This window comes from Phytophthora sojae (assembly GCF_000149755.1).
Source record: "Phytophthora sojae unplaced genomic scaffold PHYSOscaffold_6, whole genome shotgun sequence".
NCBI classification, from domain to species: domain Eukaryota; phylum Oomycota; class Peronosporomycetes; order Peronosporales; family Peronosporaceae; genus Phytophthora; species Phytophthora sojae.
The window spans coordinates 4,071,344-4,095,288 of record NW_009258120.1 but is presented as its reverse complement, the minus strand read 5'-3'; the positions used below and the strand labels follow the sequence as shown (position 1 = coordinate 4,095,288).

General features: G+C 57.4%; 10 protein-coding genes across 10 annotated transcripts; 2 read left to right on the top strand and 8 right to left on the bottom strand.

Annotated features, from left to right (window-relative positions):
• The first annotated feature begins 248 nt into the window (after nucleotides 1-248).
• Nucleotides 249-741, top strand: PHYSODRAFT_355064 (hypothetical protein). The gene is made up of 2 exons (XM_009533346.1): nucleotides 249-321; nucleotides 401-741. The coding sequence occupies exons 1-2, from the start codon at nucleotides 278-280 to the stop codon at nucleotides 678-680; spliced, it is 324 nt and encodes a 107-aa protein (XP_009531641.1). The 5' UTR covers nucleotides 249-277; the 3' UTR covers nucleotides 681-741.
• Nucleotides 742-1,484: 743 nt separating this feature from the next.
• Nucleotides 1,485-2,289, bottom strand: PHYSODRAFT_317018 (hypothetical protein; the record flags this gene model as incomplete). Its single annotated transcript, XM_009533345.1, has 2 exons — nucleotides 1,485-1,695; nucleotides 1,769-2,289. 2 exons carry the CDS (start codon nucleotides 2,287-2,289, stop codon nucleotides 1,485-1,487), a joined length of 732 nt encoding a protein of 243 aa, XP_009531640.1.
• Nucleotides 2,290-5,454: 3,165 nt separating this feature from the next.
• PHYSODRAFT_392359 (hypothetical protein) lies at nucleotides 5,455-6,195 on the bottom strand (the record flags this gene model as incomplete). The annotated part of the gene is made up of 1 exon (XM_009533344.1): nucleotides 5,455-6,195. A coding segment is annotated over one exon (741 nt), but the record flags the coding sequence as incomplete, so codon positions are not given.
• Nucleotides 6,196-8,127: 1,932 nt separating this feature from the next.
• Nucleotides 8,128-8,694, top strand: PHYSODRAFT_513152 (hypothetical protein; the record flags this gene model as incomplete). The annotated part of the gene is made up of 2 exons (XM_009533343.1): nucleotides 8,128-8,478; nucleotides 8,548-8,694. 2 exons carry the CDS (start codon nucleotides 8,128-8,130, stop codon nucleotides 8,692-8,694), a joined length of 498 nt encoding a protein of 165 aa, XP_009531638.1.
• Nucleotides 8,695-9,069: 375 nt separating this feature from the next.
• PHYSODRAFT_303449 (hypothetical protein) lies at nucleotides 9,070-9,435 on the bottom strand (the record flags this gene model as incomplete). Its single annotated transcript, XM_009533342.1, has 2 exons — nucleotides 9,070-9,275; nucleotides 9,315-9,435. 2 exons carry the CDS (start codon nucleotides 9,433-9,435, stop codon nucleotides 9,070-9,072), a joined length of 327 nt encoding a protein of 108 aa, XP_009531637.1.
• Nucleotides 9,436-12,374: 2,939 nt separating this feature from the next.
• PHYSODRAFT_511300 (hypothetical protein) lies at nucleotides 12,375-13,805 on the bottom strand (the record flags this gene model as incomplete). The annotated part of the gene is made up of 1 exon (XM_009533341.1): nucleotides 12,375-13,805. The coding sequence occupies one exon, from the start codon at nucleotides 13,803-13,805 to the stop codon at nucleotides 12,375-12,377; it is 1,431 nt and encodes a 476-aa protein (XP_009531636.1).
• A 567-nt stretch (nucleotides 13,806-14,372) lies between these two features.
• PHYSODRAFT_335872 (hypothetical protein) lies at nucleotides 14,373-15,775 on the bottom strand (the record flags this gene model as incomplete). The annotated part of the gene is made up of 3 exons (XM_009533340.1): nucleotides 14,373-14,750; nucleotides 14,791-15,618; nucleotides 15,716-15,775. The coding sequence occupies 3 exons, from the start codon at nucleotides 15,773-15,775 to the stop codon at nucleotides 14,373-14,375; spliced, it is 1,266 nt and encodes a 421-aa protein (XP_009531635.1).
• A 551-nt stretch (nucleotides 15,776-16,326) lies between these two features.
• On the bottom strand, nucleotides 16,327-16,945 carry PHYSODRAFT_355063 (hypothetical protein). The gene has a single exon (XM_009533339.1). The coding sequence runs from the start codon at nucleotides 16,652-16,654 to the stop codon at nucleotides 16,340-16,342; it is 315 nt and encodes a 104-aa protein (XP_009531634.1). The 5' UTR covers nucleotides 16,655-16,945; the 3' UTR covers nucleotides 16,327-16,339.
• A 205-nt stretch (nucleotides 16,946-17,150) lies between these two features.
• PHYSODRAFT_335870 (hypothetical protein) lies at nucleotides 17,151-18,020 on the bottom strand (the record flags this gene model as incomplete). The annotated part of the gene is made up of 1 exon (XM_009533338.1): nucleotides 17,151-18,020. The coding sequence occupies one exon, from the start codon at nucleotides 18,018-18,020 to the stop codon at nucleotides 17,151-17,153; it is 870 nt and encodes a 289-aa protein (XP_009531633.1).
• A 1,263-nt stretch (nucleotides 18,021-19,283) lies between these two features.
• PHYSODRAFT_355061 (hypothetical protein) lies at nucleotides 19,284-23,600 on the bottom strand. Its single transcript, XM_009533337.1, has one exon. It carries the CDS (start codon nucleotides 22,339-22,341, stop codon nucleotides 20,830-20,832), a length of 1,512 nt encoding a protein of 503 aa, XP_009531632.1. The 5' UTR covers nucleotides 22,342-23,600; the 3' UTR covers nucleotides 19,284-20,829.
• Nucleotides 23,601-23,945: the final 345 nt, after the last annotated feature.

Genomic DNA, 23,945 nt, shown 5'->3' with positions numbered 1-23,945 from the left:
TGCAGTCGGCTCTTCACGGCCTCAGAACCGAGAGGAGTTGCAGCCACGTGGACACTCAATCAAGACTTGCTACCGTAGCTAAGCGCAGGGGAGCACCCTTTTCTCAATGAATAAATGTCCGCTTGGTGTTGAATTTGCCTTTTGCCGTATACATCTTCAGTTTAGGTGGCGTACACAAAATTACGGGTTCAAACAGTGGTGAACGATCGTCGCAACAGTCGGCACCCTTTTGTCGATCTCAAAGCGAAAGTCTTAGCGTAGCTACAGAACCGTAAAAATGGCGGAGCGGCAGTTCAAGATCAAAGTGGGCACTCTGCGCCGGTGCGTATCAGGCCCCAGAGTGTGATGGCAGTACGTATCTATGGTATGTATTAATAACACATTTTATGGTGCTTGACAGGGTGAAGAAGGACCTCGAGTACTACGCCAAGGAGCACGCGGCCCAGCAGACCAAGATCGAGAAGATGCGCGCGGACGGCAAGGACGAGCACGACATCCGCAAGCAGGAGGAGGTGCTGGTGGAGACGGAGACCATGCTGCCGGACTGTCAGAGTCGTCTCAAGGAGGCGGCCACCGACGTCTCCAACTTCATCGAGGCAAACCGGGAGGAGGTCGAGTCGCTCGAGACGTTCAAGGAGGCGCAGGAGCTGCTGGCCGCCATCCCCACGCTGCTCCAGTAAAGTAAAGTACCTACTCGTGGAGTAAGCACACAGTCTAATTGAAGCCACCCCCTCAGATATCCGCACTCTTTTGCTGAATTAAACTCGCGTGACACCAAACGCGAGCTTGTCCGGTGATCCCTTGCGCTCGGGAGAGCAGCGGCTCGACGGCTTCTCGGGGGATAAGCTTGGCAGACTGAGCTTGGCTAGTGACCCGCCCGACGGGGTGTGCAAGTGGTGGGCACTGCGAGGAGTGCCTGGTGCAGACAGCACGCGCGGTGGGAGCGGGTGCACGCTAGCGTCGCTGTCTGTAGCTGTGTTGTCGGGTATCCGAGCGGCGGCACTCAAAGGAGGTCCGTGCGATGACTTGGTTTTAACGGGGGATAAACTACGTGGCTCGGAGTGCGAAGCTGAAGCTGGAGCTGATGGTGCTGAGCAGGGTAATGATGGACCGTCGACGGCGAGCCACGAGTGAGCTAGCACCTGATTTATTGAGAGCCGCTCGGACGGATCCTCGCACAGCATTCCGAGCAGCACAGTGCGCAGCTTCCCTGAATACTTCCAATTGGGTCCGTGGCAGAAGTCACGCGTTCGAACTAACGCCTGCAGCACAAGAGGTATTAGAACAGAGCCTTTGACAAAGCTTGCGTGAAAATGGCTTGACTGAGCGTACTGACCTCTTTGACACACTCAGCGAACTTCTTGGGCTCCTTCAGGATCGAAATCTCGTACATGGACATCCAAATCGACGAGAAGAGCGCATTCCCCAGCACCAACTAAACGGGCAATTTACGGCGTCAATGCAAAGGAAGACGCTGAAATCACTCATAGTTCGGAACGTACCTCAAGCAAGATGCACCCGATGCTCCAGATATCCGCCTTGAGCCCGTCGTAGCTTTCATGCAGCAGCAATTCGGGAGCAAAGAAGCCGGGGCTACCACAGAAATCGTGGAGCGCAGATGTAGCCTTAGTACACAGACCAAAGTCGATAATCTTGACCAGGTGCGCATCATCAGGCGAATACAGGACATTTTCCCTGCACACATAACTTTTGGTTAGTCCTGTTGCATGACTCTAGCATAGCTTGACTCAAACTGTTCAGCACGTACGGCTTCAAGTCTCGGTGGCAGTAGTTGCTGCGATGTAAAACTTCCAGTGCCTGCGCGAGGTGTAGGAACAGCGGACGAATCGTGTCCTCTGTCACCCCATCCAGATGCGCCCCAAAGAACTCGAACAAGTCCTTCCCTCCACGCTCCGTCACCAAGTAGATATGTTTGCGCGTATGGATGACGTCAACCAGCTCCAGGACGCCTACGTGTCGAATGGCAGGATCGCTCAGTGAAGCGATTTCGGAGCTGATACGATGCAGCGAGACGAGATCAATCAGCTTCTGCTTGTCGATTGCCTTGATCGCTAGCTGTGGTCGCTCGAGAGTGCTTGAAGTGTACACAACCGCGTACTGACCGTAGCCCAGAACTTGCTCTAACGGGTACTTCCCGACTGCTGTTGGTGTCTCCGGTAGCTGCGTCGTTAGACGGGGAATGGCTCGCAGGCTTGGGTCACGCGCTGGAAGGTACTCCCACATCAACTTCCGGTGGTTTTCAGCGAGCTTATCGAACTGCGCCTTCATCTCGCGCACGTCGTCGAAAAACTGCTCCTGCTCCATCTCGAGGTGTTGGGCCTTTTGCATCGCATCTTGCGCCTTGGCCTTGAACGAGTCGACCTGCTCCGTCAACAGCTTGATCTTCTTGCTCTTCCTGTCAATCTTTCGTAGCAAGTGGCTGGTATCACCGGTGGCAAAGGCGTCGGTCGCTGAAATTTCTGTAGAGTCCAAGCGAGACGTGTCTGCGTTGTCACTATCAGGCGAAGTTTTGCTGCCTGCTTCGTTCCCGATAATGGCAGACAGGGAGTCTCTGTCCAAACGCTTCCTAGAAACAATCTACGCATCACACCGACTCAGTTGGATTGCGCTGCATCAAACGACAGTATGCTGCAAGACGGGCGTCATACCAATTGGTGATCTTGAAGTTCGGCTGAAGCCTACAACAAACAATTGCAGAGTCACAACTAAATACTCACGATCCAGTTCCGTTTTCACAGTACGACTTGACCTTACCGCAGGCAGACTGGAGAGGATTTCAACCGGTGTCGCCGAAGCTGGAGTGACGGTAATTTGCGTTGGCAGCAGCACAAGCCAGATTAGCCAAGCTGCGTACCAACCCCGGTTTATTCAGGTAAACACGTACTTTGGAGAACGCTCAAAACTACGTCGAACAGGGCTTCGGCGCCGCCGTTTGCAGCAAGCACCAGCACTTCCATCGCGCTTCACTTTGATCAAGCCGACCGACACGCTTGCACTGGGGTAAGAACCAGTCCAAGAGGTGACAAAAGCGTTTCTGCCTAATGCAGGCTCTAAACTTACCCTCACCCATGTATCACTTGGTGTCTGCGCAAGAAATACTGCCTTCGTCACAAACCCGTTATTAGCACACGACAACGAGTTGACACGATACCGGCCCCGTGTCCAGCATACTTTCCACGCACACACTCACGCCATCGCTTATCGCCGGTCCAAAGTGAGGGATATAGTTCCGTCGCCACCTCTCTTTCGATTGAATTTCATTTCAAAGCAATAGGATGCAACCTCAACCGCTGTCGCTACCTACCTTCTTCACTGGCGATGCAGCGCCTGTTGCTGGTAGAACTCCTCCAGCTTGGCCAGGATATCCATCGTATTCTGCTTGAGGATTTTCCGGATGGCCATCACGATCTCTTTGCCGGTGAACTCTGTGTCTTCGTCGAACGCGTCCTGGAAGTGGAAGTAGATATCGTTCATGAACTCCTTGAACAGCTCGCTCAGAGCTGCATATTCCTGGTCGTTCTTGGCAGACTGTAGCTGAGTCATCTCTTGCTCTTTCGATGCCAGCAACTCTTCTAGGTGTTGCGCATCAGAGTGGAACCCTTCAGCTTGTTGTTTCAGCACCCTGGATTCACTCTCGAGCTGCTGAACACGGACCATGAGCTCTTGGACGCGCGAGTTCTGGACAGCTTGGGATTTGACTGTTTCGTCTTGAAGCTGCACCTGCTGGCTTTGCGCTTGACTCAGCCGGTTGTTCATCATCTCACGCTCGACGTCCCACTGCTTCTTCTGGGCCGTCAGCTCCGCGACTTGCGCCTCCAGCGCCGCCTTTTCCGTCGCCATTCTCTCGATTGAGTCCTTCGATCCTTGACGGACCTCGTCCTCTACCTGGCGTTGAAGATGCTCCAGCTGTCTGTGTGTGTCTTCTTGCAGTTTGGCCTTCTCCTTCGCGAGCTGCTCGTCCTTGGCTGCAAGCTCAGCTCGAAGCTGGAAGTTTTCTTCCTGGTACACCAGCATTTGCTCCTGTGTGTGGCTGAGCTGCTGCTGGACGCTGCGCAGCTCCAAGCGAAACTTCTCCTGTTGCAAATGGTTGCCGTTCTGTAGTTTATCCAGCAGCGTTCGGTTCTCCATCTGAAGCGACTCGTGTTGGCTCTGAAGATCCTCGACACTTGATTCAAGCTCACCATTAGCTACCTGAAGACGAGCATTTATCTCTTGGAGCTGGTCACGCTGGGCCAGAGCCTTTTCCAAATTTTTCAGCAACATTGATGAAGACGAAGACGACGATGAAGAAGATGACGTAGCAGGCGAGAAGGACGCGCCGCTGCCGTACTTGCCCGAACTGGTGGAAAACTTCGTCGACTTGATCGAGCTCTGCATATTCAGAAGCCTGTCCATCTTGGATTGAAGATCCTGCAATGTCGACTCGATAGACGTCGACGAGCGCTGCAGGCGGATGATACCGTTCTCCACATCCGGTGACGATCCGGGTCCTGTTCCCGCCGGTGCTGACGAGTACGACGTGAACGACCGGTTGGCATACGGCGTAAGCGAGGAGGAGAATGGACTGGGGGCCGGAGGGATCGCTGGCGGGGGCTGCGACGGAGGGGCAAACGAAGACGAAGAGAAGGACGGCACCAGGTCTAGCTTGGGGGGACTCCACCTATTAGTCGTCGAACCATAAGAAGCTGTGGTCCCGATAGGCGGTGCACTTGACCCCATGAGTGCAAAGGAGGAAGGCGTGAAGGTAGGTGCGGGCTTCTCCTGTGATGGCTTGTACTCGGTCAGGCTCGAATGAGTTGCAGTACCATTCTTCAACGTCGACGATTGAGAAGCTGGCAGTTCACTCACGCTAACGTCCTCAGATTGAAGCTTGCGCTTGCTCTCCTCCAGCTGCTCACGCAGTCGCGCCAAGTCCGACTGCTCTTTCATCAGGCGCTCCATATCACTCGACAACGCAGTCAAACTCGAGTTGCTGCTGCTGTCGCCAACGCCCACATCAACTGCTTCGGGGGAATGTTTCAGAGGCTCAATCACCTTTGCAGCCAGCGACGTCGCATGCGTAGGGGGAGCAGTAGCCTCTGTCTGGATTTCGTTCTGCAAGTTGCGGAAGGACCCTGGCCTCTCGCCCGGGAGTTGAAGACCGGCCAATAACACCGGGACGTAACCTGCCGGCGGATCTCCCGACTGGATAACAGAAGCAGCTCGGTGCAGCGAGGCGTCCACCTCCCCATTTGGCTCCATAGACGATCGGCTGTCTAGCTTCGTCTTCACACTTGCAATGAGCCCGGAGCTCTGACTGCCCATGCGGGACAAACTCGCCATGCGCTTCACCAGATCATCATGAACTCCCTGTGCCTGTGGGTCCTCAGCTTCAGTTCCAGCAGATACCGCCTCCTGCTCTACGTGCGTCAGCGTGGTGCCAGCACTCGCCCGCGTGTTCTTCTTGACCTTGACCAGCTCCACCTCCGCGATGACCCACTCCTGCGTCTGCGGGAACGCGGCCGCCACGAGCCTCTTGGCCGCCTTCTGCATGCTCACGAGCGCCTCCGAGGCCAAGACGGCCACGAACGGGCCCGCGTCGGCCGCGGCGTCTCCGTCCACAAGCTTGATCCTTCTCACCTCTCCGTCCTGCGTCTGCTCGGCCGCTGGCTGCTGCGTGATCTCCAGCGGATTGGCCGAGAAGAAGCTGCTTCTGCTGTCCACGGAGCCCTGCCACTTGCGGAGCGTCACGCCCGCCACGTCACCGAACGTGAGGGGCGCGGCGTCCTCCTTGCCGACAGCCAGCTGGTCCACGAGCACCACGGGCCGCGCGCGCTCGTAGGACTTGCTAGCCTGCACCAGGACCTGTGCGCGGGCCAGCGCCACGGCGCGCAGGAAGCTCTCGCTCGTGGCCGCGTCCTTGAAGCGCATGGCGTAGTTGCGCTGCGACTGGCGCTCGTAGAAGTTGACGTAGTTGTCCTTCTGCGGCACGAAGCGCGCGCCCCCGGGCGCCACGGGCAGCTGCAGCAGCGGCGTCTTCTTGGTGTCGTACAGCAGCAGCGAGAACGCGTCGCTCGCACTGCCCAGCAGCGCGCAGCCCACGGCCGCGTCCGTCTGCTGCGCGTACGAGCCGCTGGCGTCGTCGTACAGGTACAGGTACACGGCGCACGAGTGCAGCAGCGCGCCGTCCGCCATGCTTGTCTTCGGAGGGGGGTGCCGGATGTAGCAATGTGCAGTGCGCGACACTACGGTTGAAGCCGTAATACCGTCGTCGGCGCTTATAGAGAGAACGGATAGAAGAGCAAATCGCTCCCAAACTGTGGTATTCTAAGTAATCATACAGATTAGGAGCGATTTGCTCTAAGGAGCAGTTACATGGTGTTTTGCAAATAGATTCTACACAACCAGCACCCCAACGTATCTGATACGGAGTCGGGGTCAAATCAGCAGACGCAAGGTGCTCGTTCCCTTCGGCACTCGGTTCGCACGTGACGAGGCTGGAGCTGGTCATCACTTTCGAGTAACGCAGACCAGGGGTCTTGGACGCACTCGCCCCGCGTCGACGATGGTCGTGCGCGCCTTGGAGTGAGCGGCGCGCTCGCCTCGGAGTGAGCGGCGCGCTCGCCTCACGCGTTTTTCTCAGAGGTGGCGCCATCCCGGCGCCGGGGCTGCTCCGGTCGCTCCGGGGCTGATTTCCGCTGGATACTGTAACTTGCCGCAGCGGAGACCGAGGGGATGACTTCTGCCGTCCATGCCACTGTGGACCGTGGCTTTGCTTTGGATGGGTACATTGCGCGGGAAGCGTTTGAATTTTGAAAGGGCGCATGGCAGCGATATACACTTGGCGCTGTCACGTTTTGCGGAGCTCGTCGCGGCGCCTCGCCTCGATGGCAATTGTAGCCCCGCTTGGCGTTGCAGAGCTCCCTTGCAGGCCTGCAAATTGCAGTGCAATGCATCGGCTGCATGCTGGACCAAGTGCACCGTGCATGTAATGCAGCAGCTTCAACGCCCATCCGCCACGGTATCAAGCTGTGATTCGCAGCGTTCGCTGCTACGTTGGACCAGACCGATGGGTCCACTCGAGCAGGAAATTCCTGCCCGCCGGAAACTTGGCTGCAGCGAGATAAGCTGCAGTTTGAACGACTAAGTGAAGGTCGTTCAGACCTGGACATTTACGTAGGCAAAATGCTGGACATAGTACATGTACATGTAGATTTTTTTAGTGAGAGCGTCCTGCACGCGTGTCGAGACTAAGGATAATGGCCACCATCACTACAACGGAGCAGACACACCGGACTCACGCCCGTGGGATATTAGTCCGCCCAAGTCTTATCCAGCCGCGCTCCATGGATATCGATTGACGTAGCTGTAGGCCTGGCTCCTGCCTGGTCTCACTTCGCAGTGTAACAGTGCCCCCGGCTGGTGCTGCCGTAGCAGGCTGGTGTCGCCGCAGCCGACTGCTGTTAATTAACATATCGACGCTCGCCACCGGGTGCATCTTCCGAGACACCCTGCCAGGTTTGCAGCCTCGGAGGCTTCATACAGCCAGTGCGCTGCACCCTGCCGATCGGTGAGCAAGTTTACGCTCGGCAGGAAATGATGGCCATCGCCGGTCAAAGCGGCTGAGCCGCTCGGCCGGAAGTGGGCGAGAGTACACCGTAGAGGCTGCGAGCCAAAAGTTTGGCCCGCTGGCCGCAAGCAAATCGCGCTGCGTACAGTACTTTTGCGGCCAGTTCGATCCGAAAACCATAAAAGATCCATTGTGCAAGACGGGCGCCATACAAATCCCCAGTCACGCCGGCTTCTCTTCGAGAACAGCCCGACGCTCGCCACCAGCAGTGTGTGTGTGCCTGAGTTCATCTAACAACGTGAAAGGCCAGGTCGGAGCGACATCGATTGAACGCTCGACGCGGCAACAAGCGGCCGTGGCGCACTCTCTCACTCTCCGCGCACAGGGCGGAAGAACATCTTATCGGTACTGTAGCTAGCTACTCTCGCTTCTGACAGGCAAGCCGCGCATGGCATGGGCCCCGACTAACGACCCCTCTCTCCTCGTGTCCTGCCGCCTTCAGAGTCGAAACTTACAGCCGAGCACCGTGAGGCCCTTGGAGTGACCCAGCGACCGCCATGTTCAAGTCGCTGTTCCGCTGCATCCGCAGGTTCTTCAGCCGCATGAAGCCCAGGCACAAGGACCAGCTGCAGCGCAGGACCGAGTACGGCGCCGACATCGACATCGAAGAGGCGCTGGCCGAGCAGCTGGAGATCCAGAGGCGCAGCGGCCGCGTGCTGTCCTCCACGGCCAGCATCGCGGCGGCGCTGCGCCAGCGGCCACGCGAGGAAATCCCCGTGTTCTCGACGCACCTGGGCAACAACGAGCACCGCGAGCCCTCGGACCCGGCCATCAAGGCCGCAGTCGAGGAGATGCAGAGCCTCACGCCCGGATACATCGGCCAGACCGGCGAGAAGCCCGAGTCACTAGTGAACGGCGGCGTGAGCAAGAGGGTACCGTCCAGCAGGATCTCGTCCAGCGCAGGCTCCTCGTTCAAGATCCCGTCGCCCGTACCCGAGGACGGCGAGCCCGAGATGGAGACGGACGACAAGGAGAAGGACAAGTCGTCGCCTGCAGCGGAGCGAGCATCCGAGACGAAGCCGCGCCGCTCGTCGATCTTCGACATGCGCTCCGAGTGGATCTAAGCGCGGACGCCACTAAGCAAGATGTGGGAGATCACGACACGAGCACATCGAGAGCGGGCGGAGCAAACGCGTTGACGGGCCGACGGACAATCACACAAATGCCCGGTCGTGTTTTTTGTATATAGAGGGATGGCAGCACCCATTGCGAGCGGAAGCAAGTCCGGGGAGGCTAGAGCAAACCATAGACGACGCCACTAGGAGGCGGGGGCGGACGGCGCGCGAGGCGAGGCGAGGCGAGGTAGGGAACTTATTATTGCCCCTAATATTATAGTTGGCTCGACGGCAGGCTCATATTGAGGTACCATAGCATGGGACGATGTTTTGTTGGCTTCGCATGTTCGTCAGCCTCGTAGGACCAGGTAGCTGGCCTCGGAGCTAGCCAGCTAGTTCATCCGCAACGACCAAGCGCCGCCACCACCGCTCAGGAAATAGCAACAAGTCCATTAAGAAGTAAGAAGGACGGGCGTGTCGCCCGGAAGGATCTGCCTCCACCGATGGCTCAGCAAGGTGACGTCCGCGTCCACCGGGCTCAGTCGTCGTTGCAGGCAGACGCAACCGCAGACGGCACGACGGAGCTCTGGCTGCATTAAGTATAGTCAAATTTAAGCGTAGATACATACACGTAGGTTTCATTGCAGTGTCAGAAGCAAGTTCAGTCCATGGCCTGCCAGAGCTGCAGCGCCACGATTGGCGACAGTACTCGTCGGACCAGCGCGCTTCAACGGCAGGATTCATCCACATCCTGAAGCTCTGCGGCCTGCGCTTTGTCCGTCGCGCGTCGTCCCCGTCGTCGACTGTCGGTCCACCTTCGGAAACCAAGGTGGGAAGTTGGGCAGCGCCAACGCAATCGCTGCCTTCGCTTCACTGTCAGCAGCATCAGCCACCGTCACGTTGTAATGTAGCGCCGAGCCAAATTGAAGCTGTACACGTGGCGCCTGCAGACGGAGAACACGAACCGGAGCAGAGCAGAGCTTGCAGATGGAGAGCGCGAACTGTGAGCTGCGCACCGAGAGCGCCACATGCTCCGTCATTTCTGCACCACGTCACAGATTTCGATAAAGACTGACATGTCACTCTTCTACCTCCGCACAACGGTACCAAACCACTGGTACGCCTTCCAAACCGGTATCTGTACCGGTGACTCTCCCGCTTGAACTGCTTTTGGCGGGAATCGAGCTTTTGGTTTGGCGCCTCGGCATTCAAGCGCCCGGCCGAGTGCATTCCGACAGTCAAACAATCCGCCAATAGCCCATTGCCCCGACAGCCATGCTGGACCACCTGCTGCCGCTCATCTACCGCGAGTTCGAGTACTTCGACGAGGCCAACAAGGAGAACTTGGGCTACGTCATCCGCCGGCGCGCGCGGCCCGTATCTTCCTCCGCGGTCTCCGATGCGTCGCCACGACGGACTCCGCCGCGGCCCCCAAGACGCAGCAGCCTCAGCCCCGGCGCCCGAATCGCAGGCGGCGTGGCCTCCAGGCGCAGTCTCAAGCGCCGACGAGAAGAGGATGACGACGTTGACGACGAGGAGCGACCGCGCGCCAAGAAGCAGCAGCGGAGCCAGACGCCCGTAGCCGCGACGGAGACCACTACAGCTACGGAAGGTAGCGCAGAGCAGAAGCAGAAGCAGGACAAGGAGAAGGAAGAGAAGGAGATTACAGCCGTCGCAGCTGCAAAGGTGGAGAAGGTTGCAGCCAAGACGGAGCAGGAGCAGGGAACACAGGAGCAGGAGGAGACAGTCATCATAGCTGCGAAGGAGGAGAAGGTTGAGGTGAAGGAGGAACCGAAGCAGGAGCAGAAGGAGGTGGGGTCTCCAGTTGATACAGCAACCAAGAAGGAGCAAGAGCAGGAGTGGACGGAGTTAGCAGTTGATACAGAGCAGGAGACGGAGTTTGTGACCCCCGTGAAGAAGACGCAGGAGCCGATGATCTCGGCGAAGAAGGCGGGCAAGAAGAAGAAATCGGGCAAGGTGAAGAAGACCAAGAGGCAGACCAAAGTGTCGGCGGAGGAGAGGAAGCAGCACAAGAAGACGGTCAAGGTTTCCAAGAGCGCGACACCCAAGCGTATCCCATTACAGGACATCACCCACCTCTACGTGAACGAGCACACGCGCTCGTACGAGTCTCAGCAGCGTGAGCGCTTCGTGGCCGGATTTACGACGTCGGTCGCGATCCGCTTTTTCTAGGTACTCATGGACTTGGTAAGTGTCTGAGGTGGAAGGTGTTGCTGATATGTTGTTACTGTTGTTGCGATGATGCCAAGACCGCAGCTCGGCCGATGCAGGCTGCTTTGCAGCTCAAGTCCAGATTCTTCATTTCGTTTTCGTGTGCCCCGCGTTTTCTCCAAGCGAGGCTTTAGACAAGCCTATTTAGCGTCTTCACTTGCGCGCCGCTCCTCCCTCTTTTTGGCATGGATTGGGTGGAGGGTAAATGGTGATTCCACGTTTCAAGACCCCACCTTCAAGACCCAAGTTTCTTCACTGCGTGTATCTGCTTGCATGTGCGTCCGTTCTACTCTTCAAGATCCAAGACCTCCGCGCTATGCGCACGCCTCATTACGCGTGTTTGCTCACGCGGAGCCTTGGAGATGCTCTTCAGGTCAACGCCTTCTCTGATGCAAGGACTGCATCCCATTTCATGCGGACCCCAGCACCAAATCATCGCGAGTACATCGACGGCCAAGGTGAATCGACGACCCTCAAGCAAGGACTCCCCGTGAGTGCTTCACTTCAAGCTACTGCAAGTTCCAGTTTGCCACCGCGTAGCACACCTGGCCAATGCTGCACCTCATCACGTGCGCTGAAGCATTCGGGCCAGTACGACGTGGACAACGTTCTCAGCGGACCCCAGCGCTGCACCTCATTTCGTGTACGCTTGGGGCATTGGGCATCTGACAGATTCCAGTTTTGCAGTCGATCTCTGCTGCTTTGACGGACATGGTCTAGGCCGCACCTCATTACGTGCGTGCCGAAGGCCGACACGTCCGTCGAGCGGTGGAGTCGATGTTCGAGTTTTCGGTCCGATTGATCGCATCCCGCGCCTGAGCTGCACCTCATTACGTGCATGCTTGGATGCAGGATCAGCCTTCGAGAGGACTGAAGGCTTGACACGCAGACCTGGATCCAGATGAATGCCCAATCTCCGTTGGTTGCGTCCCATGTCGACGAACTGGAATGTCCAAGGATCACCTGCAAATCGTCTGGATCTAGGCTGCACCTCATCACGTGTAAGTCTTAAGACTAGGCCTTCAGAACCTGGACAGCAAGCTCAAGTCGATGAAGCACCCCTGCCTGCAGGACTGTACCACCTCGGCCTTGACGGATCCAACCCGCATGCACCTCATTTCGTGCAAGCCATCCCGCGATAAAGGCACAAGCATCCCACGATTTTGAAAGCCCGGCATCACCGCCCTGTACAAGTAATGCGCCCACACAACGCAAGTCAAGGATTTCGTCATGAAGAATCTCATCGATGCTTTCTTCAGTCAAGTGTAAACTAATGCATTTTCATTCATATTTTTCTTCCTGGAGTCTCCATTACTGGGTCGCGTTGAGTCGTAGTTGGCCTCGAAGGTGATTGTTGTGAGCAGGCAAAGATGCATTGTACCGAATTATTTGCTTTTTAGTACAAGTGTTGAAGCACAACATACATAAGCGTGCAGAGTCTACCGTAATTTACCAGCTCACGCTGCAGATTCGTGCGGCTGCGCCTTCGTAGGCTGCGCACTTTTCAGTCCCAGCACCTCCATCCATTTACCGGAGGCCTTCGCTTCCTGCGCCCACGCCAGACGCTGCGCTAGCATCTTGGACGGGTTCGCCCATTCACCCCAGAAGACTGTCATGCCACCAGATCCCTTGGTTTCCTGTTCCGCAAGCGCCTTGGTGATACGCTGCGCCAGCAGTTGAGACGGATACTCAACCAGGTGATACGACGCCGTGGCCAGCATGCACAGCAGCCCGAAGCGAGAGAAAATCCTGCAGTAGTAGTTGGGCTGCGAGTTGACAGTCTTGTTGTACAGCACGAAGCTGTGCAGCAGGTAGACCGAGAAGCTGATCTTGCCCCAGTAGCGCAGGAAGCTCCACTCGAAGATGGACGAAAGCGGCGAGGGCAGCAGCATCTCGCACACGAACACCGTGGTCAGAGACACACTGACGAACGGGAAGCCGGGCGTCTTGGGCGCCGTGTTCTCGTGGACCCAGATGAAGAAGAGACCACGGAAGGCGATACTCAGGAACACAGCCAGCGCCGAGTACTCGATGGTGCGTAGGAGCAGTTTGGGCAGCAGGCGGAACTGGAAGCCGCTGGCCTTGATCCAAGTGTCGAGCTTGACGAAGATGACGGCGGCCATGGATCCGGCCAGGAACGTCGGGATGTGCGGACGCAGCACCGAGTGGCTCGTGCGGTAGTCGTTCCAGCCTTCGTTGACCACCCAGTAGTAGGCCGGGATGAAGGGCACCCACCAGAACTTGCGCAGCATGAGCGTGCCCACGACGAACACGGGGATGAAGAAGTAGTACGAGATCTCGAGCGGCAGCGTCCAGAAGACGAAGTAGCGGTACTCGAACTCGAACGTGAGCGTCTTGTACAGGTCGAAGTTCTCGGGCTGCTTGATGAGGAAGTAGCGCTCCTTGGCCTCGTCGTCCATGAACCAGAGCGCCACGCACGTGAGCGCGAACAACGGGTAGACGCGGCAGAAGCGCTTGCAGAAGTAGTCGCAGAGCGCGAAGACCCACTTGCGCACGCCCGCGCCCTGGTTCATCATGCGGATGGTCTTCTTGGTGAAGAGCCACGTCAGCAGGAACGACGACAGCACGAAGAACGAGTCCACCGCGACGGCGCCCAGGTTCAGGTCCTGCATGTACTCGTGCGAGTGCTGCGTAACCACGAGCATGGCCGCGAGCCCGCGCACGCCGTCCAGGAACAGCACCTTGGTGGGCGGCGCGACCGCGACCGCCGCCTTCTTGGCCTTCACGGGCTTCTTGTCCTTGTCCTTGTCCTGCTCGTCGTCGTTCAACAGCGGCTGGTCCTCGGGCGTCGACTGCACGTGGACGGCCACGTCCTCGGCCTGCGTCTTGCCGCTGCCGTCGGCATCGGGTCCGTGCGAGCGCAGCATGGGGGCGACCTAATTAACCTTCGGGGGGTTTCAGCAATGCGGCTTGGCCTGGCGCGGGACGAAATGCCCGGTTGCTGTCCGAGCACCCAAGATGACCACAGGTGGCTTCAGATATAAATCCCGGGATTGGGACTCATACAAAACCCAAGTGCGGGGCCGCCTCTACCTCAACCAGACGACGTCTTTCGCGTGCATCTGCCCGCATATCTGTGGCTCGCACTCGGCGGCGCTCTTGCTCGATCCTTCCTGCGCTGATGGGCACCGGACAACCGTCGTGCGTGGCACTGGAAAATGGACAGCGCACAATTGCTTCAGCTCACCCAGCCAAGATGACACCGCCCTACTGAACAGTACACTCCACGCGGACGCTTCCTGCGACCCGCGACAATTAGTCGATTTCGACACAAGTCCGGCGCAACATCGGTACCGGCTCACGCTACGGGTGACTTACCGCCGGGCTCCGCTACGACGATAGCGAGTGTGTTCAACTGCGTCTTGTTGTCTTTGCTACAGCTACACGTCACGGCGGCCAAGCTACACTACATATATGTACACACACGCAGACGCTCACGCCGTGGACTCGTGGGGCTTGCCCTGCACCAGCGACATTGAGCTGCTTCTGATCCGGAGCACCGTCTTGATGACGGCCGAGGACTTGGCCTCCTGGGCCCAGGCCACTCGGTTCGCTAGCACTCGGGCCGGGTTGGGCCACCCTCCCATGCAGGCCGAAGCTCCGCCGGAGCCCTTCTTCTCCTGCTCGGCCAACGCCTTGGTGATTCGCTGGGACAGCAACTGGGACGGATACTCGACCAAGTGGTAGGAGATCGTCGACAGCAGCAAAATCAACCCGAAGCGGGAGAACACCTTGTCGTACCAGTTCGGCTGCGAGCCGATCACGTACGCGTACGACACGAAGCTGTGCAGCAGGTACACGGAGAAGCTGATCTTGCCCCAGCAGCACGCTCCACTCGAAGATACTGGATACGCAGGACGGCAGGATCATCTCGATCACGAAGAGCAGCGTCAGCGGGACACTGATAAACGAAAACCCCTTCTCGTTCGGGGCCGGGTTCTTATGCACCCAGTGGAAGAACAGGCCGTGGAATGTGATGCTCAGGAACACTGCAAATGTGATGTACTCGACGACACGGATTGCGAGCACGTGCCACCGACGGAACTCGAAGCCCGTCGTCTTGATCCACGTGTCGATCTTGACGAAAATGACCGCAGCCATGGAACCGGCGACGAAAGTCGGGAAGTGGGGACGCAGCTCCATGTGGCTCGTTCTGAACTGGTACCAGCCTTCGTTGACGATCCAGTAGTACGCCGGGAGGAACGGGACGAACCAGAAGTGACCCAGCGCGAGCACTCCGAGCACGAACACTGGGATGAAGAAGTAGTACGTGATCTGGAGCGGCAGCGTCCAGAACACAAAGTACCGGTAGTCGAACTCGAACGGGAGCACCTTGAAGAGGTCGAAGCTCTCGGGTTTCTCGATCAAGTAGTAGCGCTTCTTGGCGTCAGCGGGCAGCAGCCAGATCACGACGCTCGTGAGTGCGAACAGCGGGTAGACTCGACAGAAGCGCTTGGAGAAGTAGTCGGCCAGCGTGAACATCCACTTGCGGACGCTCGCGCGCTGGGCTAACAGTCGGATGCTCTTCTTCATGAAGAGCCAAGTCAACAGGAACGAAGAGAGCACGAAGAACGCGTCTACGGCGATGGCGCCCAGGTCGATGTCGACCATGTACTCCTTCGAGTGCGACGTGCAGACCATGAGCGCCGCGAGCCCGCGCACGCCGTCGAGCAACAGGACCTTGGTGGGCGCAGACGCTGCATGGGGCTGCGTGGTGCTTGCTGCTGTCGTCGCTGTCGCGCGCCACTAACGGCTGCGCCTCGGCGACATCGTTTACGGATAGTGCCACGTCTAATGCGGGGACGTCGGAGTCCGAGGCTTTGGCATTCCTCAGCATTGCGGGAATTGCGACAGTGGGGAGCTACGTTGGGGCTGTGGCGGCCAAGTGGCGACTAGTGATGGTTTTGGACGACTTCAGAATAGTTCAGAATACTTTGGAAAACGTCCAAAATTCCGTCCAAAATCCAAATGTATCCAAAACTGTCAGAAAGAATACTCGGGATTGATTCTCAACCAGAGGCACAACTGCGCCTTCGCATCCGAAGAAGCCACCGCTGGTGCCCAATTCGAACGAGACGCCGCTGCAGATTCCCTCTGCGGACGAGCCCATGCCAATTACAGCTCCGTTAGCTGCTGAGCACGAGCCCCAACATCGACAGAGACGCCCGCGCGTTAGACCTGTACCGGAAGGCCCAGCCGAGCCACCGTAAGCGCCCTGAAGACGAGCTGGACACCAGCACACGAAGGTGACCGACGTCGAGGAAGAACGGACGACCGGCTGCAGGGCGACCGCGCCAGCGACAACGACGCGGAGAGGCTCTCTCAGTGAAGCAGCTTGCCGAGCGCCAGAAGGAGGAGACCCACCGCACCGTCGTGGGGAACATCAAGCTGCGCGGCATACTCAAGCGTGGCTTAGGCGTTGACGGCCGTCCTCACGGCCAAGGATGGCACTGACGTGCTCGTGCTCATGAAGAGCAAGTAGTACTATTACCCCGCAGGCGCACAGCGCGACATTAGGAACGCTGGCTACACTATGTTCATCGTGGGTGACGGCGCTGTGGTTGTCGAGGTGGTCGGCGACACGACGTCCAAGCGCCCGAGGTGCACTGTGACGATCCTCGAGGGAGAGACCAAGCGGGTCGCGAGTGACGAGTCCGCGATCAAGCCGTCGACGTACCTCAAGCACCTGGCCGTCAACGTGGAGCTGAGCGAGCATCAGACGAAGTATCTCAATGGCAATTACTTCGAGAAGCGCAGGCTGCGGGCGGACAAGGCACAGATATTGAGGCGGACATCCAGACCTGTGCGGTGGCTTCAGCCGAGCTTATCCAGAAGCAAGCGCGTCGCTTCGTCAAAGACAACCGAAAGCCGCAGCAGAACAGTGCGTAGTACGCCAGCAGCTACGTGCAGGCCCAGATCAATACCACCAAGAGTTCTATGTTGAAGAGAAGGTATATGAAGACCTAAAGTAAAACCAAACACACAATGTATTAAAGATTAGTTGTCGACTTCTACACTCTCTGGGCGCGATTGATGACGCGCAAGATCGAGTTCATCGCTCTCAATGATGCCATAATTGATGTAGATGAATGCAAGCATCTCGACCTTTTCTACGGAGAGTCTATTCCTCCTTTTGGAGTGAATGTGATCAAATATGCTCCATGCTCTCTCGCTCGCAGCCGATGAAGTAGGAATCGCGAATACAATATCAGCTACGGGTACCGGAAAGACTTCTTCTCACTCTTCGAGCCCCAGTAGTACTGCGGACTTGACTCAGAAAACTTTACCCGCTCAGCTTCACCACCACGCCGTTTTTCAGTCTTGAACTCAAGAATCTCCGCGGTTAGCTTAGGTATATCCACTGCCGTTATGATGCCGCAACGTACCGCCATTTGGCAGGCTTGGTCATCTACCTTCTCGCTGTCCATGCCAACAAAGTCGTCAAGATCCGTAGCAGGATCGAGCATGAATGCAATGCCCATTGCGTTGGTGTGCACGTACGTCCAGCGCTTCTTGATCTTTTCACGAAAGCAGCCTTGCAACTCGACGAGCGATAAAGTTGCAACCTTCTTGTAGTCATCTCCAGTAAGGATGCTTTCATCCTCTGCCAATACACTTTGAAGCTCATTGTCAGCGCTGCTGGTGGGAGTTATGCGCTCTACTGTGTCGCTCAGAAGTTCGATTCCATCTCGCGCAGGTCCATGCGCTTCTCTGTTGTTCTGCCGCTCCACCACGCGATTCTGCGGCTCCGTCGGTGGACCCGCCGCATCATCCTGCTGTTCTTCGTCGGGTGACGTGACGCCGTAAGCCGAATGATAACGAAGCCACCGGAACCACCGATACACACCCGACACAAACGTATTGTCTGTTTCTAATGCCCGGAGCGCCGTAATGATGGGATCGAGAAGGCGTACTACTGTCCTCAAGCTACTCCAAAACCCGTTATCGCGGATGAGCTCCGTGATATAGCGAAGCTTCTTCCGACTTGCCGCGGTTCCACGATAGCGATCAAGAAATCGATCGTACTCAGGACTCAAAAACAATTTCTCGAATATGTCCTGGCTGTTCAGCACACTCCGCATACAGGCATGCACTGAGTACCATCGCGTCGGCATTGGTAGCACGAGATTGCGCGTTTTAATCCCTGATTCGCGGGTTTCTTTCTTCAACTGCTTGAACTCGTCATGTAAGGCAAGGTGGTCTCGAATAAAGCGTGTCAGGGTGACAGCTCTCGACAGGATCGCTTTAATGGCAGAAAATTGGCACACGTCTTGCACCAATAAATTCAGTACGTGTGCCGAACAGCCACCGCTCACCACATTTGGGCGTCTGCCCTGTACGCTAGCCGACGCGCTCCTCATATTTTGCGCGTTGTCTGTTATAATAGCAACGACTTGGGCTGTAGTATCACGTTTAATTTCCTCGATAACTTTGTCAATTTCGCCAGCGATATATCTTGCCGTGTGCTGCTCGGATCTGGTAGACCATGACGACCAAAAGACGGACGGTATCCCGGGTGCAACCACCATAAAATTGATTATACTCGAGCTGTTGGTGTCACTCCATCCGTCGGTGACGAGCGAGACGTAGACTTGTTTATTGATCAGCTCGATGACATGGCTCCGGCGAAGCTGATCTCGCACCCGTTTCAGCAACACTCCGCTCACTTTATGGCGCGATGGTATTTGCATTGTAGGTGCCAACATAGCGAGAAATTCACGAAATATTGGGGCCTCCAGGAGAATAAAAGGAAGTGCGCAAACAAAAAAACTTTCGCCAGCGCCAATTCGAAGGCGTCTTGCGTCAACCCGCTTTGAGTAGATCGGACTGTCTGGTCGCGTTCTTGAGCCTGAGCAGTGGCTTGAGCAGGGGCTTGAGCAGGCTCGGGAGGTGCGGGACGCAGAGAAATTTGCACATCACGGGGGACACGAGGGCACTGCTTGGGCTGCGTTAGATGCTTTAGCAGGTTGCCGCCGGGCTTGCCATTTTTCTTCAAAGTACCGCAATACTTGCAACGACCGTGTTTTTTCCGTTCTCTCTCTCAATGTCGTAATGCTGCGAGATTTCATCTCGAGGGCGCCCCATTCGGGTTGGCGAAGCTCCCGTTCGTCGCAACGAAGGTGGTGGCGAGAAGTTAACGCGTCTTGTTGGCGTAGGCGATCGCATGTGCCTTAGAGACGGGCTGGAGGTAGAAGTTCCGCCATGGTAGGGGCTGTAGCGAGGAGAACGTCGCAACGCAGAGCCGGAACGGATCCCCTGCGCACTACGCGTGGTTACTTGCGGCGATGTAAAGTTGTCACTTGATGCTGGTGTTGCTTGCCGACTGGAAATAGGCGCTGGGGAGGCGTTCGGCAGGTTCGCAGGCAAGATGCAGTTTCAGGAGCGCCGTCGGGTGGCAAGGTGTTCATGGAGGGGAATGTCTTGCAGTGAGGGAGATTTACAGAGGGAGGGAAGAGGGAAGATCGCACATCAAGTTCGAGGTACTGACTTTTAGACACTTTTGGACATTTTGGACACTTCTAAAGTGTTTAGAACGTTTTAGACGTTTTGGACGTTCTTTACTCGTCCAATTCAGAACCATCACTAATGCCGACACTGGACTAACGGACCTCCAGCTCCGTATCCGGCATTGCGGATCCCGACATATCTTCGCTGACTTGATTGGGATCACGTATTGACCAATCAGAGGACGGTATTCAGTACGTACCGCCAATCGTCCACTTTGAGTGAAGTGGCCACCTTTGCTGGACGATTCGTATGGATGCGAGCAATGACGCAGTGATCCTTTCCTCTCCTCTCGGTGAGAGGCTCTCGCTACTCGCAGTGGATGCCGCTACTCTACGGATCTCCTGACTGAAGTTTAGGCACATGACATCGGGTCGACCTTTTCATGGTGGCACAATCATTGGGCAGCGCGACCAAGACGATTTCAACACCGGCACCAAACGCGGTGGCTGCTATCTCTCTATGCACTGGTGGCACGCATTGGCATTAATCTTGCTGGAGACAACACCTTAATTCGCGGAGGCTTTTACAGTACAGTGTATTGAGCCCACTTTGTGTCTCATCGTTCTCCCGGCGTGATGCGGTACTGCCCACTTAACCAAGGCGCACGGTACAGTTTTCCCAAATATCGGAAGAAAAAACAGCAACTGCCCACCTTGTTTTAGTTTTAACTAGCAAAGTAGTGCTGAATTCGTTGGTAGCGTGCAGTTCGCACCGAGTAGACACTCTACAAACGAATCAGTGGGTCCAGAACCTTCGACTTCTACCACGACACAACCCCGTGAACTACGTAGTGATAACCGAATTGCCCAAGTGCTCAATCCCGGATCCCCACATACGTAGTGCCCTTGTCGTGACTCACGAGTCGTGAGCCCAAAATAACAAAACAGCTAGTAAACTTCAACTTGTAGCTATTGTAGGCAACTTCAACTTGAGGCTCCAATCAAGTGATGTGGGTACTGGCAGCGGAAAGACCAACCGAGCACATCCAACTACGGGCCTGCGCCGCTTGTGAATATTGGATACGATAACACGCGCAAGTCAACGGATCGATCTTTTCAGTTGGCAGAGTTCCGATGATCGATATGCGTCCTCACACAGCGCGCAAAAGCAGACAAGCATAGCTAAAAAGTGTTGATTGTATCCGTACAATTGGAAGCAAAGCTAGCGCTGCACTCGGAAACGCGGCGGCCGCAGGTGAACAGACGGATACGAATGCATTCGTAGACTGGTGTGTCCATCAACATTATTAGTTTTTATATTAGCTTTACGGTCAAATAAATGCTACGTGCGCCCCCCCCTGCAATCAAGCGGAGAGTGGCAACACGAGCACATACGACGTCGATGGTAGCTCATTTTGTAAGTCGCAGCCCAGCACCCCCATCTCTACATGGCACGACCGCGGGAGTTGCCAGCGCGACCGGTGCGCACGGCGGCAGTGGGTGTAGCGCTGCTCACGATCGCACCCGATCGGCTCTGTGCGATAGTGCCTGGTATCGGGCCGGCCGCGGGAGACACATTCTTGACAGGCGACGCGTTCTTCACGGGGGACACATTCTTCACTGGTGCGGCGTTCTTCACTGGAGCAGCGTTCTTCACGGGCGAAGTATTCTTCACCGGAGCGGCCGTCTTCTCCGGGACTGCACCCTTCACCTGCTGCGCGTTGGTCTTGGGCGCCGCCGCGTCCTTCTTGATCTGGACGTTGTTGGCAGCCGCCTTCACGGCCACCGGCGCCGGGGGCGGAACGTGCGCCCACTTCTCGACCTCCACGGGCAGGTGCTTCTTCACAGCCTGGATCTGGGCCTTGCCGCCAGCGTTCTTCTTCGCAGGCTGAGGCGCCTGCTTCTGCTTCTGCTGCGGCTTCACGGCTTTTTCGGCCGAGTTTGAGCGAGGACGGACGTTGTTCGCCTGCAGCGCAGGCCGGTCCTTGCCGGCCTCCCACACCGCCGCGCCGCCGGCCTGCTTGAGCTGCGTGCGGATCGCGTCGTACAGGTGCTGGCCGCCGAGCTGCTGCATGGCCTCCTGGAACCGGTCCGACTGCACCTGCCTGGCCATCTGCCTCAGCAGGTTCTGGTTCATGGTGGCCCAGCCGTCCGCGTCGGCGGCCGCCGCGCCAAACGCGGGCTGCAGGCCCTTGGTCGTGGGCGTCAGCACGAGGCGCGCGTGGCCGTCGTAGTTCAGGATCTCACGCAGCAGCTGGCACGCCGCGCGCTTCTCCGGCGCGAGGCCCAGCACCAGCCGCAGCACGAAGCTCATGCCCACCACCTGCGGCACGTGCTGCTTGGAACGCAGGCCGCTCGTGCCGAAACGCGCGCCAATCACGTTGTCCATCTCGCCGAGGCTGTCGCGCCGGCCCAGCTCCTTCTCGCCGTACTTGGTGAGCGCGGCCGACACGATGAGCAGCACGAGCAGCGCCTGCTGGGTCTCCTGGATCTCCTGGATGCACGTGAGCGCCTTGGGGTTCACGGCGCCGCGCACCCACTGGTCCACCTGCTCGCGCTTGGCGTTGGCCTTGGCGTTGATGGCGCGCGCCGCGGCCTCGTCGTTGGCGACGAAGAAGTTGTGGAACTTCTGGAACCGCTCGAAGTCCGTCTTGCGGATCTGGCGCGCGCGCTGCACACTGCTGGCAGTGATGTCGGTCAGCGCGAACGGCGTCGCGTTCTTGGCGCCGTTGTCGTTCTTGTTGGCGTTCGGCTTCTTGCCGGCCGATGCCACCTCGCGCGTCGGGGCTGCAGCGACGGTGACCGCGGCCTTGGGTGCCTGCGTCGCCGCAGCCGTGGCCTTGGCGCTGACTGGCTTCACCTGCGCGTTAGCAGGAGCGGCGGCGGCGGCGGCCGGGGCGTTCTTGGCGCTGTTCTTGCCGTTGTTGGCCTTCTGTCGCGATGAAGCGTTCGTCATTCTCGGGGTGCCCAGGGAGCGCGGAGGCTCTCGAAAGCTTGGTTGTGTCGCTTGTTGGCTTGGTAGTCGATTGCAAAGTGAACGTGCTCGAGTACAGCTGAGCTCGACGCGAGAGGACTCGAGCTCAAAGCTCGGACCCAAACCGCATTGGAGCGTGCGTGAGTTTCACGAGCTGGCCGGGCCGGGCCGGGCCGAGCCGAGCCGAGCCGACAAGAGCGGTGACGTGCTTCTCACCTACGCTGGAGGGATTCGACTAAGGTGGCGAAGCGAAGCCGTGCGAGGGCGACCAAGTAGGAAGCACAACGCCGCACTATTTTCGGCTTCAGCCTGACGTAGTCACCATCTAAGTTGGGGTGTGTGAAACTCGGGATCTCGATCGTGGGATGGCGATTAGATCGGATCCTCTGCTAACGAGTGTCTGTAGTGCCTTGTCGCGAGCGTTTGTGTTGGGGACCAGCCCAAAATAACAAAACAGCTACTAAACTTCAACTTGTAGCAATTGTAGGCAACTTCAACTTGAGGCCCCAATCAAGTGATGTGGGTACTGGCAGCGGAAAGACCAACCGAGCACATCCAACTACGGGCCTGCGCCGCTTGTGAATATTGGATACGATAACACGCGCAAGTCAACGGATCGATCTTTTCAGTTGGCAGAGTTCCGATGATCGATATGCGTCCTCACACAGCGCGCAAAAGCAGACAAGCATAGCTAAAAAGTGTTGATTGTATCCGTACAATTGGAAGCAAAGCTAGCGCTGCACTCGGAAACGCGGCGGCCGCAGGTGAACAGACGGATACGAATGCATTCGTAGACTGGTGTGTCCATCAACATTATTAGTTTTTATATTAGCTTTACGGTCAAATAAATGCTACGTGCGCCCCCCCTGCAATCAAGCGGAGAGTGGCAACACGAGCACATACGACGTCGATGGTAGCTCATTTTGTAAGTCGCAGCCCAGCACCCCCATCTCTACATGGCACGGCCGCGGGAGTTGCCAGCGCGACCGGTGCGCACGGCGGCAGTGGGTGTAGCGCTGCTCACGATCGCACCCGATCGGCTCTGTGCGATAGTGCCTGGTATCGGGCCGGCCGCGGGAGACACATTCTTGACAGGCGACGCGTTCTTCACGGGGGACACATTCTTCACTGGTGCGGCGTTCTTCACTGGAGCAGCGTTCTTCACGGGCGAAGTATTCTTCACCGGAGCGGCCGTCTTCTCCGGGACTGCACCCTTCACCTGCTGCGCCTTGGTCTTGGGCGCCGCCGCGTCCTTCTTGATCTGGACGTTGTTGGCAGCCGCCTTCACGGCCACCGGCGCCGGGGGCGGAACGTGCGCCCACTTCTCGACCTCCACGGGCAGGTGCTTCTTCACAGCCTGGATCTGGGCCTTGCCGCCAGCGTTCTTCTTCGCAGGCTGAGGCGCCTGCTTCTGCTTCTGCTGCGGCTTCACGGCTTTTTCGGCCGAGTTTGAGCGAGGACGGACGTTGTTCGCCTGCAGCGCAGGCCGGTCCTTGCCGGCCTCCCACACCGCCGCGCCGCCGGCCTGCTTGAGCTGCGTGCGGATCGCGTCGTACAGGTGCTGGCCGCCGAGCTGCTGCATGGCC

Coding starts and splice junctions, on each gene's coding strand:
- PHYSODRAFT_355064 (XM_009533346.1), top strand. CDS start 278: ATGGCGGAGCGGCAGTTCAAGATCAAAGTGGGCACTCTGCGCCG. Junction 322..400: donor AAAGTGGGCACTCTGCGCCG/GTGCGTATCAGG, acceptor GGTGCTTGACAG/GGTGAAGAAGGACCTCGAGT.
- PHYSODRAFT_355063 (XM_009533339.1), bottom strand. CDS start 16,654: ATGCTCGCTCAGCTCCACGTTGACGGCCAGGTGCTTGAGGTACGTCGA.
- PHYSODRAFT_355061 (XM_009533337.1), bottom strand. CDS start 22,341: ATGACGAACGCTTCATCGCGACAGAAGGCCAACAACGGCAAGAACAGC.